The 16,063-nt window shown below is 43.3% G+C and overlaps 1 protein-coding gene across 1 annotated transcript in view; it reads right to left on the reverse strand.

The window, feature by feature from the left end:
• Window positions 1-252: 252 nt before the first annotated feature.
• Window positions 253-16,063, reverse strand: part of GLG1 (golgi glycoprotein 1) — a 70,430-nt gene continuing 54,619 nt past the window's right edge. Inside the window, exons 14-26 of the mRNA XM_067004647.1 lie at window positions 15,660-15,722; window positions 14,870-14,983; window positions 14,397-14,485; window positions 13,393-13,510; window positions 12,264-12,356; window positions 11,577-11,714; window positions 10,218-10,341; window positions 9,726-9,868; window positions 9,392-9,493; window positions 8,772-8,879; window positions 8,056-8,176; window positions 6,042-6,148; window positions 253-5,541 (exon numbers count right to left, since the gene is read on the reverse strand). Coding sequence (XP_066860748.1) covers window positions 5,374-5,541; window positions 6,042-6,148; window positions 8,056-8,176; window positions 8,772-8,879; window positions 9,392-9,493; window positions 9,726-9,868; window positions 10,218-10,341; window positions 11,577-11,714; window positions 12,264-12,356; window positions 13,393-13,510; window positions 14,397-14,485; window positions 14,870-14,983; window positions 15,660-15,722 — 1,488 coding nt within the window. The 3' untranslated portion in view covers window positions 253-5,373. The remainder of the gene's footprint in view (window positions 5,542-6,041; window positions 6,149-8,055; window positions 8,177-8,771; window positions 8,880-9,391; window positions 9,494-9,725; window positions 9,869-10,217; window positions 10,342-11,576; window positions 11,715-12,263; window positions 12,357-13,392; window positions 13,511-14,396; window positions 14,486-14,869; window positions 14,984-15,659; window positions 15,723-16,063) is intronic.

Here is a 16,063-nt window from a genome sequence, read left to right on the forward strand (position 1 = left end):
CCAGGATTTTATACACAGAAAGGAAAACAATTTACAAAAAAAAGTCTTGTTAATGTCACATTTAAAGAAAAAAAACCGAAAACCTAAGTTCAAACAGCTTTTGCTGTACAATATGAATTCATTGGGTCTGTTTTGTACACTATTCGGGGAGGCTTGCAGTATCATCCCTACACACTAACCGGAGCTCACTACGTGCGCCTGCGTGATCCCCCTCTTACCCTCCCCTACAAACACCTCTAATTTCTCTGGTACTTTTTCCAGTCCAACACAAACATTAGTCACAGTTTCTGATCACATCCATTCAGCACAAGTGTCAAAGCATAATCTACGGGCGAAAGTCACACCTTTCCCTTTTCCTCTATTTTTAGTATTTTCCAAGCTGACAGCTACACAAGCACTTCTATTTAGTAAATATACTGGGGGCCGGGGGGGGAATGTGGCGGGATTTCTGGGTGTAACGATCCACCCAGGAATAGATCTTTTGCTCTTGATCAGCTACAATATTAAATTCAGATGTTCTGGAAAGAGAGAACAGCAATCTGCTTCTCACCAGGATGTGGCAATATATTATTATTATTCCGTCCCACATAGGCAAGTCTGCAGGTAGCATTCAGGAACCGTTCGGTGGATATGAAGCAGAATCCTAACAGTATAGGATAGAAACAGCTGTACCAATCTAATTCTTGTTTTTGTGTGAGAACTGGGTCCCCTCTATCAGAGTATGCCCTCACACAGTAACTCACGAGCGGAGGTGAGCAGTTTTGGCCTCCAAGGGGAAAGACTGCACAAAGACCAGTACCTGGGAGCTGCTTTTAAGGTTCGAAAGCCCGTGCTCAGTAGTGTGTTTTCATACAAACCACCACTAAAGCTGTTTTGAGTCCACAGAATGGTATTTTAATAGGGGCAGAAGTGCTAGATGAAATGTTCTGATTCCATACCACACTCATGCACTCGCACACACACACCTCAAAACTACCTTTTTTAAACAAAGCTGACAAAGTTAAAAAAAAAAAACAAAAACTACTACAATCTTCTTTCAACTAAATAATAAAGTTGTGTTTTAACAGAAGTCACCATCCAACTTGAACACACTTCCTCTACAACGTTATCAGATTCAAGTGATCTCTGGCTTATCACATCGCTTCACCACGGTACCCACCCACGAAAAGTTCCTGTACTCGGAGACTCGCGTACTGCTGCGTCCTTCGGTCCTCTCCCTTATTCTCATACGATGCGCTTACTGTGGATTCTTTCAGAGCGAGCTTGACTGTATTTGCATGGATCTTTACATGCCAGATTCTGGGTGAAATGCTTACATTTTATTACGGGATTATTTGAGCTCCATCAGGGCTTTTTCAACCCTCTTCAGTGAGGCAGACACAGCTGAGGTTACTTGAAGTGCCAGGAATTTTGTTCCTACCCACATCAGTTACTACAACAGCCTGAATGACAGAAGCAAGGCAGGAGAATCCAACGTTGAAACGAAGCAAAAGGACTTGATTAGACCCACTGGATAAACAATAAATACAATTATTTCTTAAGGTCAACGAGAATGCACACTAACCGGCTAGCTGGAGCGCAGTAACGAGGTGCATGTTGTGCACAGCCCTCCTTACCCATGTCATCTAAACACATGCTACCGCTCAGAAACACAGCTGAGCCCTCACATCAGGAAGAAAACTGCCCCTAGCAGCAGCTCTCATCTCAACCAGGAGGCTTTGTGGTGGCAAGGAGAAGAGACTCACGCGGCTGCATTGAATCATCCACCGAGCAGTGAGGGTCAGAGAGAGGAAGGGGCACCCCAAGTCCTACTACACCACTGCTCATGGCTGATCACAGTTATTTCTAGTACTTTCCATTAAATCACATAAGTTAAAAAGGCTTCTTTAAAGTCAAGGCAACAGCACAGGTTCGATTCGACAGCCATCGATTTCCCTTCCTGCAGGGGAAAATTGTTACCCGCAGGCAAGATGTGCTGGCAACAGCACCAGCAGGCTATTGTTGGAAGAATACTTGTGTGGGTTTCTGTGATGTTTGAGACCTCTAGATTTTTAGGTATATACATGAATAGGAGGGGAACATTTCCAGATTGGGATTGATAAGTTTCTAGTCACAAAAAAAGAAAAAAAGCAAATTTGGTCATTAGCAGTGTTAGGAGGCCCGATTTTGAAACATGGGGTATAATGCTTAAAGATAAAATGGCCTAGATCATCTGACCAGTGTTACACTATAAAAGGTGGGTCTTCACCCTTATAGTGAGGAAGAACATCTGAGGGAATTGAGCAGAAATTCACTCAATATCCCACCTTTGCTCCACAGGGCCTCCTGGCGCGTGCCCGTACCACCTCTGCACTGAACCCAGTTCCCTGGCGAGCCCACCGACGCTGCAAGAAACACCGTCGACTGCAGACCCCTCGCACAGCAACGCAGGTACCTGCACAGGCTGGGGCTCGCTCCGCCACGGGGACACTTTGCTAAGCCCTCTCTTCAGCAGATGCCCAGTTCAGATGAAGGTCCCAGCAGTACGCCACCCAGCAGGGACTGTGCCTGCAGGCAGCCAGGCAAAGAATGCTGCTCCAAAGAGCAGGGGGCACACCATGCATGCAGTGGCTATGACTAGGCACACATTTCAGGGAAAAGCATCTATTCTAAACCATTTAGGACATCTCTCTAACAGAGCTGTCTGTTCTGACTAACGATTCTCAAGTGTCATGGCAAAACACGTCAGCACAGTCTCCAAAGCCTGCAAGAATAGAGGAAGCTTGGCTCCTGTACCTTAACCTTCTCCAAATTAAAAAGAAAAACAAACAAAAAACAGAAAGCCTTGTATCTGAAAGTAAAGAAGTTACCTTCAGAGCAAAACATGGTTTACATTCAGAGCTACAGCTACAAACCTACAATTTTCACTGCAATGCCATTTGGAATTCAGTGGAAGATGCTACTTTTAGACAACAAACCATCTTAATTAGGTATTTCATCAAGCTAACCAGGTTACAAAATGCCTTTTCAGAAGTTATTTAGAAGCTTCAGAAGGTTAAAAATTCTTTGATAGGAATTCAGTTATGCCTGACAGACATTCAAGAAGCAGGGCTTGTGCCACACAAGCAAGACTGCACACAATGATTCCACTTCCCTTCCCTGCAGCTCTACGAACACACCTCGACAGCAGTCATTTCAGCACTTGGACTGTCACACCAAAAAAAACCACTTTTATAATCGCCAAACCATCATTTGTGGTGTTACAAACCAGTGCTACCTCGAGAGATGTGATCAAACGTCCCTCTTCTGTTCCAGTTCACGTTTACAGAGGGCCAGGTAAGGTCCATTAGCACCAGGGAACAGGGGTGAGAAAAATTTCAGGTTTCACTTCTGTTCTACCTAATAACTTCACTGGAATCTATCACATACACATTCTCTGCTCAGTCTTCGCTGCTCAGACTTCCTCTACTGCTTGCTTTATGCTCACAATGCTTGGAGACATAAGGGCTCGTGAAAAATTTGCTAGCATAGCAAGTCTAAGAGTGCATCACTAACAGTTTGCTGTCCATCCTCAGAGTGGGATGAAGGGGCGTTGCAAAAAGCTTCTTTGTACACCTTTCTAGCACTTCTCAGAGGCAGCAAAAGCCATCACAGTATTTTGGATGGGCCATTCTGTACATGCAGCATCAAGAGAATCAGCTGGTCCACATTCCAGGAAGTCTCAATACTGTCTCCCTGTTCTTCTAGAGACCACTACAGAGAACTGGAAATGTCAGATCTTACCTAGCAGTACACTAAGTGGGAAAATAAAGTCATGGTCCAAGCATCAGCCCAAGTTGGACAGTTTCAGGCGCATAATTGTTTTTGCAGCACGCACAGGGGAGCGCATCAAAGAGGCTAATAAAGTCCGTTCTGCTGTACAGGCTGACTCGTGCGGTCACTTCTGGGTTTCCCCAACATAATCAATCTCCTTGGGTTCTGGCCACTGCACGTGGCTTCTGACCTCCACTCCTCCTTGTGCTCGAGGAACAAAGATGACGGCAATGGGCCACAACTACAGGTGCAGCTTTTCACAAGACACCTTCTTTGGGCTCTCAGGTACGAGTATCAGGTTCTGGAAGCATAACTATAGAGCTGAAGTGCGCACACCGATGTTAACTAACAATGTGCCTTTTCCCTTATGGATCCAGACATTTCTGCCTTTCACACAGTACCCATCATCTTCCCATCCTCTCCTGCGTGGCCTTCTGGACCAACACCCACGTCCTACATCCCAGGAAACACCAGTCACTATCCTTAACAATTGTAGTTGTGGAAAACCTAAAAACACTCTTCAGTGCTACAATACAAACGATCAAGACCCAGACAGGTCAGCTGCAAACCACTGCCCTAGCCCACAAGGAGCTGTTTTACAGGGTACGTCGAGTGTTCAGTTGCATCACTGACAAAGCACTGTCCTGCCAGGGTGTCGGTACCGCTGGAGATAGTTAATTCAGAAGGGTAACAGCTTAGCAGCAGCAAGGTAAAATAAAAGGAGTGTTAACATTTTACTTCATCATCACTAATACAAAGGTTGGCCGAGTAACTGATCCGGGCACTTGATGCCCTCTGACAGCAGCACTGCAGGCTACCGACAGGCTCTACGCGCCTCGTGTCTACACCGTGCCTTTAATCTACCGAAATACAAGTTGTACAGCTCACGTGAGTATTTGATCCTGGTCAGTATTTTATTCTATCTTGCGAGCGGCAGAGGAAGAAAGGGAGGACATCTTTTCAGCCAAAAAAATCCACAGTACCAAAAGCAGAATATTCACTAGAAGATGACACCAGCGACTGGCGTCCTTAGGTTGTCCAAGACTATGCTCTGAAGATGCTTTACATAAGATGAGCAAGATGTCCAAAACAAGGCCAACTGTGGTGTAAGATGCAATTTACCCTTAAATTTCCTGCCTCGATTTCACCCAGCCACAGAGGATGACTATATTTCAGTATGAACCATTACCTAAATCATAGTTGGTATGCAGATATATGTCTTTCTTTAAAAATTTACTTAAAAACTGCTTGAGCTGCAGGTCATATCAGTCTGATCTGTAGAGTGAAGGCAGTTCCAACAGTACAACAGAGACTTGTCTACAGGCAGGTCAACGAGAGTCTGCTAACAAAGGGATAACAAAAGCTGCTGGCTGGGCTGCCAATGTTGCACACAAACTTTCATAGGATGAAGATGCTGTGGATGAGATCCAGGATGGGAAAACTGAGCCAACACCTGCTGCTGTTCTAATTTTTTTTTTTTTTTAATTCTCCTCTCACAAGAGGGGGTGGGTAGACTATACAGAGGAGGGCTGTACAAAACTGGGCACTGGGCAGGCATTTCTTCAGCAGGCAATCCAGGCTCTACCTGTCCTTGAGCTCTCTTGTCACCCGCTTGGTGATGCGTCCACACATCAGGCCGATCAGGAAGAGTACACAGATGCCAACCGTGATCACAGACAGTATGTAGTTCTTGGACGGAGAGGTCATAACTTGCATGGCAAGGTCAGAAAAGCCTTCCGCTGGGGCAACCTAGGGATGAGAAGGGAATAAATGAGCTGGGCAGCACTTTTTGTACGACTCTCAGCCTCGTTATTTATCAGGGTTAGTGTCTGCTACTGCTGTGGCCTCCTACCGCAGTCAGGCTTGGCCTGACCCCCAGGCATCAGTCCTGTTGTGTCTCATGGAAAGGAACAACTGCTCGGGAGACAGCTTTACAGCAGGAAGTTCTGCTGACCCCGTTTCACCACCCCAGACCTTCGCCACAGGAGGCCAAACCCCACACGCACAAAAGACACTTTGATTCTGCACCGGCACAAATGCATCTCAGACGCGGAGACAAACACAAATACATGTTACAGAAATACACCAAGGCCTGATTTCAATTTTTTCCGGACTAAAACCTCAAAATGTTAAATTTCGTTCAAAGGCAAGAGCTTCTCTAGAGTTCAGGTTTTCGATAGAACAGCTTGCAACAGGAAGATCCAATGCCACAGAACGAGGGAGTTTTCTGAGCTCTGTTACATAGTCACCTTTGCAGCATAGCTCCACATTTCGATGCGATCGTTGAGGCGTTTCTTGCATTCAGGCTGCAACCTCACACGCTTATCTTCCAGAGCTTCCATTAAGCATGACATCTCTGTAATGGGTAGAAGATGGTGTTACAAAACAGAAACAGGGACTTCAACAATATGCTGAGGAAGGGCTGCTGGAGAGGAGCATTTCAGTTCTATTAAAGGCTGACTGTAATAGTTTTTCTTTTTTAATCAGACTAGATAGTCGGATACGTTGTATGCAAAAACTTCCCCTTGAAGCTAGCAATTTAACTAAGATTCATGATTAATATTACACTGAGAAAGATTTAACTTCTAAGAAGATTAACATTACACATTGAAACTGTAGTTCATGCGATTTACGTGACATTTTAGAAAGTTTCATAGATTTGCACCTTCAGCGAGCTGTTCTTTAAACTGTGCTACTATCCTTTAGTAATCAAGATGATCAAATTCAGCTCAGGAAAGTCCACAATGCGTCTCCTTTGGCTTGTTAGGAGTTTCTCTTGGTCACCAAGGGCATTTTAGAAAGGTTTCACTTCCCACATTTTCACACAGTCCTTGCAAAGGAAATGGGATCACAATGTTTTGGGTGCCTACAGAGCAGCTTGGCTAATTCACAAGTTCTTTCACAAGCTCATAGATGAGACACTGGCACAATTTTTTTTCTGTTTTATACTTAAAATGCCTTATTTGAATAATCCCTAATTGGATGCTTTCTGCTTTGCAGTCAAGAGTTATTTAATTCATAGCAAACAGGCTGTAAACTTTAAACTAACTCCAGACTTTTTCAAACAATTGTCTGCAGTTCAAACACTCAGCGGCAGATCCCTCTCCAGGCTACAGGCTTCTGCATATCTTCAGTGCAAAGACATTAGAACACACATCAAAAGAGTTCAGACAAAACGGGAAATAAATAAAGGATATCCAGAATTTCAGAAGGGCATCCGGTAACCACCACGAAAGATAACAATCAGGAAAACATTTAGTTGCTATTTTTACTGACCAACTCAGAAAGATGGAAAAGGTCAGAACTTTTTAACCCACCAGCTTTTCTTAAAAAGCCATATGTACCAGATAGCTAGCTAACATAGTAGCAGCAACAGTGCAAGAGTTTGATTTCAAACATGAAGAGAATGGATTAGGAAATACCAAATAAATTATATTTATTTCGACTGGCTGGAACCTGTTGAACTTAGTCCTAGAGGACTTGAAACTGTTGATGAAATCTCAAAGCCTTAACAGCTAGGTGAACTTAGAAAACAAAGATTACCTATCCTCTGTAATATTGGAAAAGAAAAAAGCGTTATATTTAAGCAGAGAAGAAAAATAAGAGGATCAGAGGACTTCAGTTCAATTTTACCTGTCAAACATACCAACACAAAGGAAGCAGCCATGGACAAATACTGACGTGAACAAAGAAGGATCAGGGGGATTGGCTGAGAATAAATCTTGTGAAACCAAACTGATTTGCTTCTGTAAGAGAAGCAGCTTAGTTCCAGTGAAGCTTTTGATACAGTCTAATGTAACGCTCTTATGAGCTTGAGAGCTGTATCTTGTATGAGGCTGATACAGGACAGAGATAAGCATCACCGAAAAATTGAGTCCACTTAGTCCAGCCCATGCGTAGTAGGAGCTCATTTTCAACAGGATTTAACTGAGCAGGGGTTTTACAGAAGGGTTATGCATCTGGTGTCACACTTTTTTCAGTAATCACATGAACATAAAATATTCTCTTTTAAAATGGCAGATAAGGCTGCAAGAATATTACATTAGGATCACGGAACTGATCCTGCCTTGGGCAGAAGGGAGGACCAGAACATTTCTTGATACACCCCTCATCCAGTGGCATCTACCACCTCTGCAGCAGTTCCACTTCATTACCCACAAAAGACCAGCAGAAATATCTGGTACTTAAGATAATGCTGGCAAGAAAATGCAGCTTAAGGCCCCGAGGACTCAGAGGTTGCATGAGTAAAGCACAAGTACTTACGGCGCCCTCTCCCCGGTGGAATAGCAGCACAGTGGTGCTTGATGTCTAGGGCACAGGCTGTGTGCAGCACTGGGTCCACAAATATGTCTGCTTTGCTCTCTTTCAGCATGTTGAGCACTTCCTGGGGAGGGAGAAATTAAAAATTTATCTCAAAAAAAAGGAGAGAACAAAACAGCATAGCTCAGCGTGCTCAATGTTTCTGACAGGTGCTCCATTTTTAAATCTAGGATCATAAAAGCGACGCTGTCACTGGATAAGGGTACAAATGCTGGTTTAGGATGGATTAAATGTTTCTGCTTTTATAGTTACGTTCACTAAAATTACCATATTAATCTAAAATGCAAAATCCATTTTTGCCAGGGCTACTTCAACTGGAATTGAAGCAAGGTGCCCTCACCACAGGGCTGCTCGTACAGCCCTCAAGCCCAGGCAATGCCAAGGCCACGCTCAGCGTTCAGGAAGCGTGGAATGGAGACACCAACAGCAAACAGATTAGCAACAAGAAATTTTAGCAACTGTAACTAAGAAAGGATCCAAGCCTGGAATTGCCAGGTGAGTGCTGTAGGCACAATTTTCACTGGCAAATTGAAATTTGCAGAGCTCTGGCTTCACACTGACTATAACATGGCCTGGGCTGTGATCTGGAAAAATACTTGAGCACCAACTTCTGCAGGGACAGGACGCCTTTCAGAGCACGTTCAATTTACTCCCTTTACCTTCTTGCACATTTCAGTTTTTATTTTCAGCAGATTGACTTTCAAACATTCTTCCACCTGCCCGGTCTGCTCCTGAGCTGCTGCTTCTTCAGCACACAAACTGGAAATCTATTTTGAAAAAGGTATTGTGACATGAGGAAGTAGTTCATGACGATCCTGTGCCTTTTAGCACACTGACATCTCAATACATTAGCTCATCAGAGGGTACAGCTAGAGAACGTGAGCTACTTTACCCCCAAGAATCCCTCAAGCCAAACGTGAGCGTGCATACCCTTTGAAACTGCACAGCAAGAAGTTAACGTTGCTGTACTGAGAGGAAGAGGAGGAGGAGGGGAGGAAAACAGCCCAGAAATACTGTTACGGTATGACATAAGCGATGTTTGAGACCTAGACTAGGCTATTAAAAGTGAATGGTCAAAAATCTGACTGTATTCCAGTTAAGGCTGACAAGACCAGAGAACAACTGCCCACCATCCTTCCCCCATCTTTTTTTTTTTTTTTTTAAATACAACAGCAAAGCAGTATTTTTCCATAGTCACAAGTACTGATGAGAAGGGACTTTGTGAAACACCAATGGAGCTTCCATCCTGAATAAGCAACTGCTCAGCTACTTTTCCTACCTCATCTGAACAGTGCATCTGGAGCTGGGGATCCAGACGATAATCGAGAGCTGATTCCTGGATTATCACTCGAATTTGGTCCTCGCAGTCTGGAGAGAGACGCTATTAAGCGGAGAAAGTCATTAACCCACTCAATCACCTTTATTGTCATAAATCAATCACCTTGCATTTCAACCTGTGTATTCTATAACGCTGTGTAGGAGCATAAAAGCTCATTTACGTACAGCCTATCATACATACTGAACACACCACGAGTCCAATTTTAAAACACTGTTCAATGAGAGTTGCACAGCACAATCCTGCAGCCTGATTTTCATACATCAGCTCTACTCACCTGGTCTGCATATTTCAACTTCAGGCAGGAGATGACTTGCCCCTCCAGTTCTGTATCGTCCTTAGCCCTATTCAGGATATTCTGGCAAAATTTCGGTATGTCTGCTTTGCAGGCCTTCCTGAGCACTGGATTTAAACGGTAATCTAACCAGGAAAGAACACAGAACTTTCATTAGAGTACATGTCTCAGATCACAGAGTGTAACAATCCAAGAGAGATTTGACAGAAGTTTCCTGGATGACATTCTTTTTCCCATAAATTTAATTTTGGGGATAAAACAGTATTTTCCCACTAATTAATTTAAACTTGTGAGGTAAGTGATGCTTCAGGAATAAAGCAGACCTAACAATGCATGCTGACCCTCAAGAACTTGGCAGAAGAAAGTCTTTGTGCACTGACAACTGGGAAAGAAAAAAATGAAGCCAATACTCTTCCAGCCATGCATACCATTCGACAGCTCAAAGGGCAGTTAGGTATTTTCAGAGGGGGATACCTGTGTTCTGTGTGATCTGGCGCTTGGTTATCATTTGCTTGCATTTAGGATCCATCACTTCACTGTTCTTGTTTTGTTTCAAACACTGCAGCATATTTTTTGAGTCTGCCTCTGGACAGAAACGCTATAAAAAAAAGTCCAAATTTCATCACAAACACTTGAAACAGCAGGTGCTCGCAGAGAGCAGAACCACGCGCCCGAGCTGGAGGTACACAACCCCCTGCTCCCCAGCCCCAGTATCTCCAACTAACCAGAGCAGAGCCGCCCTAAATTGGCCATGGGCATGAATATGAATATCTATGCTCACAGAGCGAGCACTGAGCCGTACAGTCCTGACTAGCTTTTAGGCTGAAACTTGTGCTGGTAATATCAAGAGCAATTTGCCTTTTATTTTTTCCTATTCTTAAGTTACAGCACATCTTTGCAAGAAGCGCCCATCACATTAGGTCCAATATCAAGCTGCTTTCGTTCCCCTTTATTTTAGAAACTGGAAGGGGAATCAGTTAAGTCCAGATGCACTCTGCTGTTCTGCATAAGTGCTGGCTCGACAAAGTGACAAGAAAATACTTCATTAGTAGCATTCAGGACAAATTAAGACCACAGATAATCAGAAAGCTGAGAACGGGTCACTGACATTAACTTGCCCATTCCTGTCCTGAATGAGATAGCCAAAAGCTAACCAGCTTATCCACAATTCAGACCACATTATTTGTTTCTTCTGTTAGAAACCAATTCTGCAGCTCTAAGATAAGGCTATTGCATTTTCTAATCCTCGCTGTTTCAGTGAGGTTACCGGTCTTCCCCTAAAAGCACAGACCTGCTCTGAAGAGCACTAAACTCTCAAGATGCTCTACTTCAGCCCCAGTATGGAGTCGGAGTACCACCTACAGACCATGCATGCTAGTGTTACAGGGCTTGCAACTCCAGCTACCACGCTAGGATGTCTTGTATTAATAATATTCACTGCTGCCTTCCACATGATACTACTTTAAGAATATGTTCCTGATTTTAAGCAAGTGTTTTGCATGACTCTGCCTGCTCCATCAGTTTGATGAAAATCTGCACATGCCAGGTCAGCAGTGAACAGAAGATGTTATTCCTCTCTGTAATCATAATTTATCAGTGTACAGGCTTTGATCAGATACTTAGGGGAAGTAAAACTAAAAGGACCCTGAAGAAACAAACCTCTGCCTGATTCGGAGTTAGGAATCTGATTGCTTTGCATAAAAGCAATTGTGCTTCTGAAACAAACACAGCCATTTCGCAACAAGTCTTTAAGGGAAGTTCAAAACAGATAGTTTAAGAAACTGATAGGCTCTCACATCCCAACCTCACCCAAATCAGCACACTATCCATCACCTTGATCATCTGCTTGCAGACTCTCATGAGTGTGTAGTCCAATTCTGGATCCATCATTTCCGTCTCCTGCAGTTTAAACACCTTCTGGTGGCACCGGGTGCTCAGCTGCTTCTTGATTTCTTTCAGGCATTCGATGATCTACAACACAGCGTTACAGGCATGACAGAGGCACTGTGGGCAGGATCCTGCCATATGCTGCTCCAAACCCAGCTACATTCTCCCCTGCTGGCTCACCATCTTCACCTGATTTGCACAGCTAAGTTTACGATGCTAATATTTATCAAAAAAGCGATTACCAGTGCTGATATCCACCACTCGTCTTAAGCTCATCTTTTCGCACAAATTTAATGAAATGAAGGTCACCTGGACCTGTTTCAAAACCCCAAACCTCATCTTCAAGATTACACCCAGGCAATCTTCAGCAATGTTTGCAGTAACCAGCAGCTAATAGCTTAAAATTAGCATTAACTGAGGGATGCCTTGCTCACAGCACTGCACTCACCCACTATTAATGCTTGTGAACTAGTAAAAAAAAAAAAAAGTCAAATGCTCCAAAACACTGACAAAAGATTTCAGTGATATCAAAATGAAAACGTAAACCTGAATTCAGAGACAAAAAATGATCTTCACAAGTTTTCCGAAATGAAAGTACAAATTAAAGTGTAAATTATTAATATGCTCCATTACCTGAGCATTGCCATAGGGCACATTTTGGCAGTAATTCTTGATGTCACTTTTGCAAGCCTCATACAGTTCTGGTTCAAGCCTGATATCCTCGGTCTGCAGGATAAATTACAACATAAACTTTTCACTAGGAATAATAATAATAGCTTAAACAGAGCCCTCTACTTACAAAAAGAAAGCAACAGTCCCAACAGGCAGGCTGAATTTAAGGGTCTTGGGGTAAGAAATGGTGTCATTGGGAACTCAACTTCACAAATCCCTAAGTGAATCAGCTTTGTGCAGCGTTGTTTGGGTTTTTTTTGGTGGTGGTGGCGTTTGTTTGTTTGTTTGTTTTAATACTAGAGAAAGTCTTCTCCATTTAAACCAAATTCTAAAGCTAAGAAGTCTAAGAAGTTGTTTTCCCTGCTCCTCCTAAAATGGCATCAACACAAAGGTCTGAGACACCAAAAAGTTTTCAGGTGAAAGTTAAAGGAAATTTTAATAGCCAACCATCTGTTGGCTGATCTAGAGAACGTAAGTGAAGCTCCCTGCTTTTAGTGATGCCCACCATTTAAATTCTTCCACATGAAGGCAAGAGCACTGCTTCGTCTGGCATGGGCCTACGAGAGGTGAAGCTTTAACATCCAAACTACTGGACATAGCCCTCACGAGTTTCTTGCTGCCAGTACTGCAGCAGGAAGCTAAGAGGCAGCCTCGCATACTAGAACAAACGCTATTCCTATTTATGCACTGAGCAACTGAGAGGGGCTGGAGTCAAGGTGATTCATCTGTTCTTGTTGCCTCAGTCTGCAAAACGAAGCTTGTATTCTCTCCTGGAGGACTTTAAGGACATCGGCACATGTAGCACATTGCTATCGAATGCCCAACATCATCATTTCTAGCTGAAACTCCAGTGACCACTCAGCTTGCCTTAGCCTTCATGAGACTATATATAAGGCACTGAAGTAGACAATCATTATTTTCACTGTGAAGGTCAATTGAGCCTGGAGTTGTAAGAGAGGAGTGGAATAAAAATAAATTAGATACATCTTACAAATGAGCTTCATTTTTTTCCTGGGTGGACAAACTAGGAAACTCTGACTAAAAGACCTTGCTAGAAGAGCAGACAGGCAAGAGTTTCATGCATGTTTACCATCTCCAGCTCCTCAACGCGCAGCTGCTTGCGGCACTTCAGAGACACCCTGTGCTCCTTGGCATCCTGCAAAGTATCGTTGCGCACGGTTGTGCTCAGACAGATCACTACATCCACCCTGCAGAAAAGAAAAAAGTTTTTTTTAACCCGTGTACTCCCAACTTCGATCAGCCAGGACTGGTGTTGGATCACCACACCAGGGAAATTGACACCAAGGATCTAAACATAAAGTCCTTCAGCATCTACGGCTACTTCTAGCCTGGGTACAGCTCTGTATAGAGTAACTGGATCACAATTAAACCCCCTAAATCTGATGATATCTAATCGGAATCTAAATCAGCAGGTGCAGTAATATACTCCAAACCTTACCACACCCCCTGCCCAGCAAGACCTGCTCTCAAGTCACTGAGCACTTGAGAAAAGCCTCAGTTAACCTCAGAAATGCACGATGAAGGTGAATACCTACATGGATGGCACTGCAAGCCATCCTTTTGCGTTATGGGAAGGGCATCTCTATCATAAAATGCAAATAGCCGTGCCACCCATGAACAGGATTGACCTTGTGTGTGATTTAGCCTTACATTGTTGGAGAAGGATATTAAAAACTTCCTTCTGAAATGAACAAGCCAGCTAAAGCAAGTGCAGTGTTTTCCTTTTCCAGCTCAGCAACTGAAACATTGGTAGCCTGTATCTTGGAGGATGATGGATCTAGCAAGGATATAGAACACCCTGGGACACGCAGACCACAAATTGCGATCGCTAGCTATTTTCAGAGCAAGAAAAATAATAAAGAGGCAAGCTCATATGCAAGGGTAAAGCAGAAGTACTTTAAAAGAGGCAGGCAATGCCTCTACCTTAAGCATCTGCAGAACAGTTACTAAGGGAAAACACAAAAAAATCAGCCTTTAGAGGAAGTCCAATGTTTTCTGTCACATCATGAAATATCCTGTAACTTTCTTACATATTTATACAATTAGGATGCTGCTTAGTTAAGCACTACCTACTTTTTTTTGATGTTGGGGCAAAGTTTCAGCACATCCTCCTTGCAAGCCATTTTAAACTTGTACGAGAACCTAAAATCTTTCATTTGAACCTGCAGGAGAGAAAATAAATTAAAAATTTTGGTCACCTGAAGGGAAAAAAAAAAGTACATGCTGCCTGAAAGGACACTTGTTAAATCACACTATCAGTAAATGCTTCTGGCCACAACTTATCCATGTGGAAGCAACGGGGATGAAGAAGCTGGGACCCTGCCTACCATATGCCCCGAAGAGGAGGGCCTGGGGATAAACCATCTCCAGAAGTGACCATTACGACCAGGCATGCAACTACAATTGTCTGAACTCACAAAAGCAACTTCAATACAGTTGGAAATCAATCTCAGAAGAGGAAAGGGTTTCATAATTAGCTAATTCCTGTCAACACCCTCAACACACACAACCAGTTTCCACTGATAGCATAGAAAAGCACTACTCACCAGCTGGAAATGAGTAACTCCGATGGCACATTTTTCATTCATTTCCTTCTGGTGTTTGTTCTGTATTAGACACTCCATCAGGTCCCCAGAATCAATCTGGTTATCTGCAACCTCCTGAAGGACACACAAAAGGCTTAAAAAATGAGCTACTCCCTCCAAGTCATGATTTTTTACACTGCTTTAGCCCACTGCGACCAGGAAATAATTGAGAGCAGTGGAATTTACAGTCTCACTCTCGTGAGCTTACACTCACCATTAACTGACCACGTAGCACACAAGCATTTATAGAAACGGTTCAGAAAAGAATTGTCTCAGACACATGCATGATTTACACTCAGGAGAAAATAATGCAGAGACTCAATGCTTACATGAAATATTACATTTAGGTGCTTCTACTGCTCTTTAACTACTCAATCCTAGAGCAATGTAAGAAGCTATTTCAGCAATGTGAGCAGCTGCACACAGAGGAGTGGCTAGACGCACTGCTCGGGGGCAATGGGAAGGAAAAGCTTAATTTCCAATCTACTGTGAAAAGTAACTTTAAAATTGCCCTGTAATTGGAAATCTTCAATCTCCAGCTTTTGTGCTAGGGCTCTGACAACAGCAAAAGTACCACATGGAGCTAGGAATTCTTGTGTTGGTCCCCCCGGCCCCCATCAAAGACTTCTGTAACTGCTTACTTCTGATTTTACCTCTGGAGTGCAGAAAGTACGTCAAGAACTAATATTACAACCTCTAACCTTTCCCTCAGTGCTCTTTCCCAAAGATATTCTGACTGCTAAGTACTCACGTGACAGAAGGTCTGGATAATGGGCTCGCACGCTCTCATCAACAAGGCTTCGATTTGAATGTCCTGCAGAAAACATGCAGTATTTCATTTTCACAGTAAACGGACAAGGAAAAAAGCTCTGAAAGAAAACTGTCACAAGTTAACTGGAGCCAGTATAGAGGGCCTTTGTTTGGCTGCAATTCAGCCAGCTCCACCCTTCAGTTCTGGAAATGCTGGAGTTCACTGCTGTCAGCAATGTGGCAAATGCATGACAAGCCTTCCAGACTAAGGGACAAGCTTGGCCTCCACAGATTAAAAACTCACTGCTTGGATAATTTAGTCCGTCTCCTCCAAATTGGTTACTGCAGCACCAGAAGGCACCCTACACTTGGGTAGGAGTTAAAAATTAATGATAGTTCTGAGCA

Source organism: Anser cygnoides, chromosome 12 (genome assembly GCF_040182565.1).
Source record: "Anser cygnoides isolate HZ-2024a breed goose chromosome 12, Taihu_goose_T2T_genome, whole genome shotgun sequence".
Taxonomy (NCBI): Eukaryota; Metazoa; Chordata; class Aves; order Anseriformes; family Anatidae; genus Anser; species Anser cygnoides.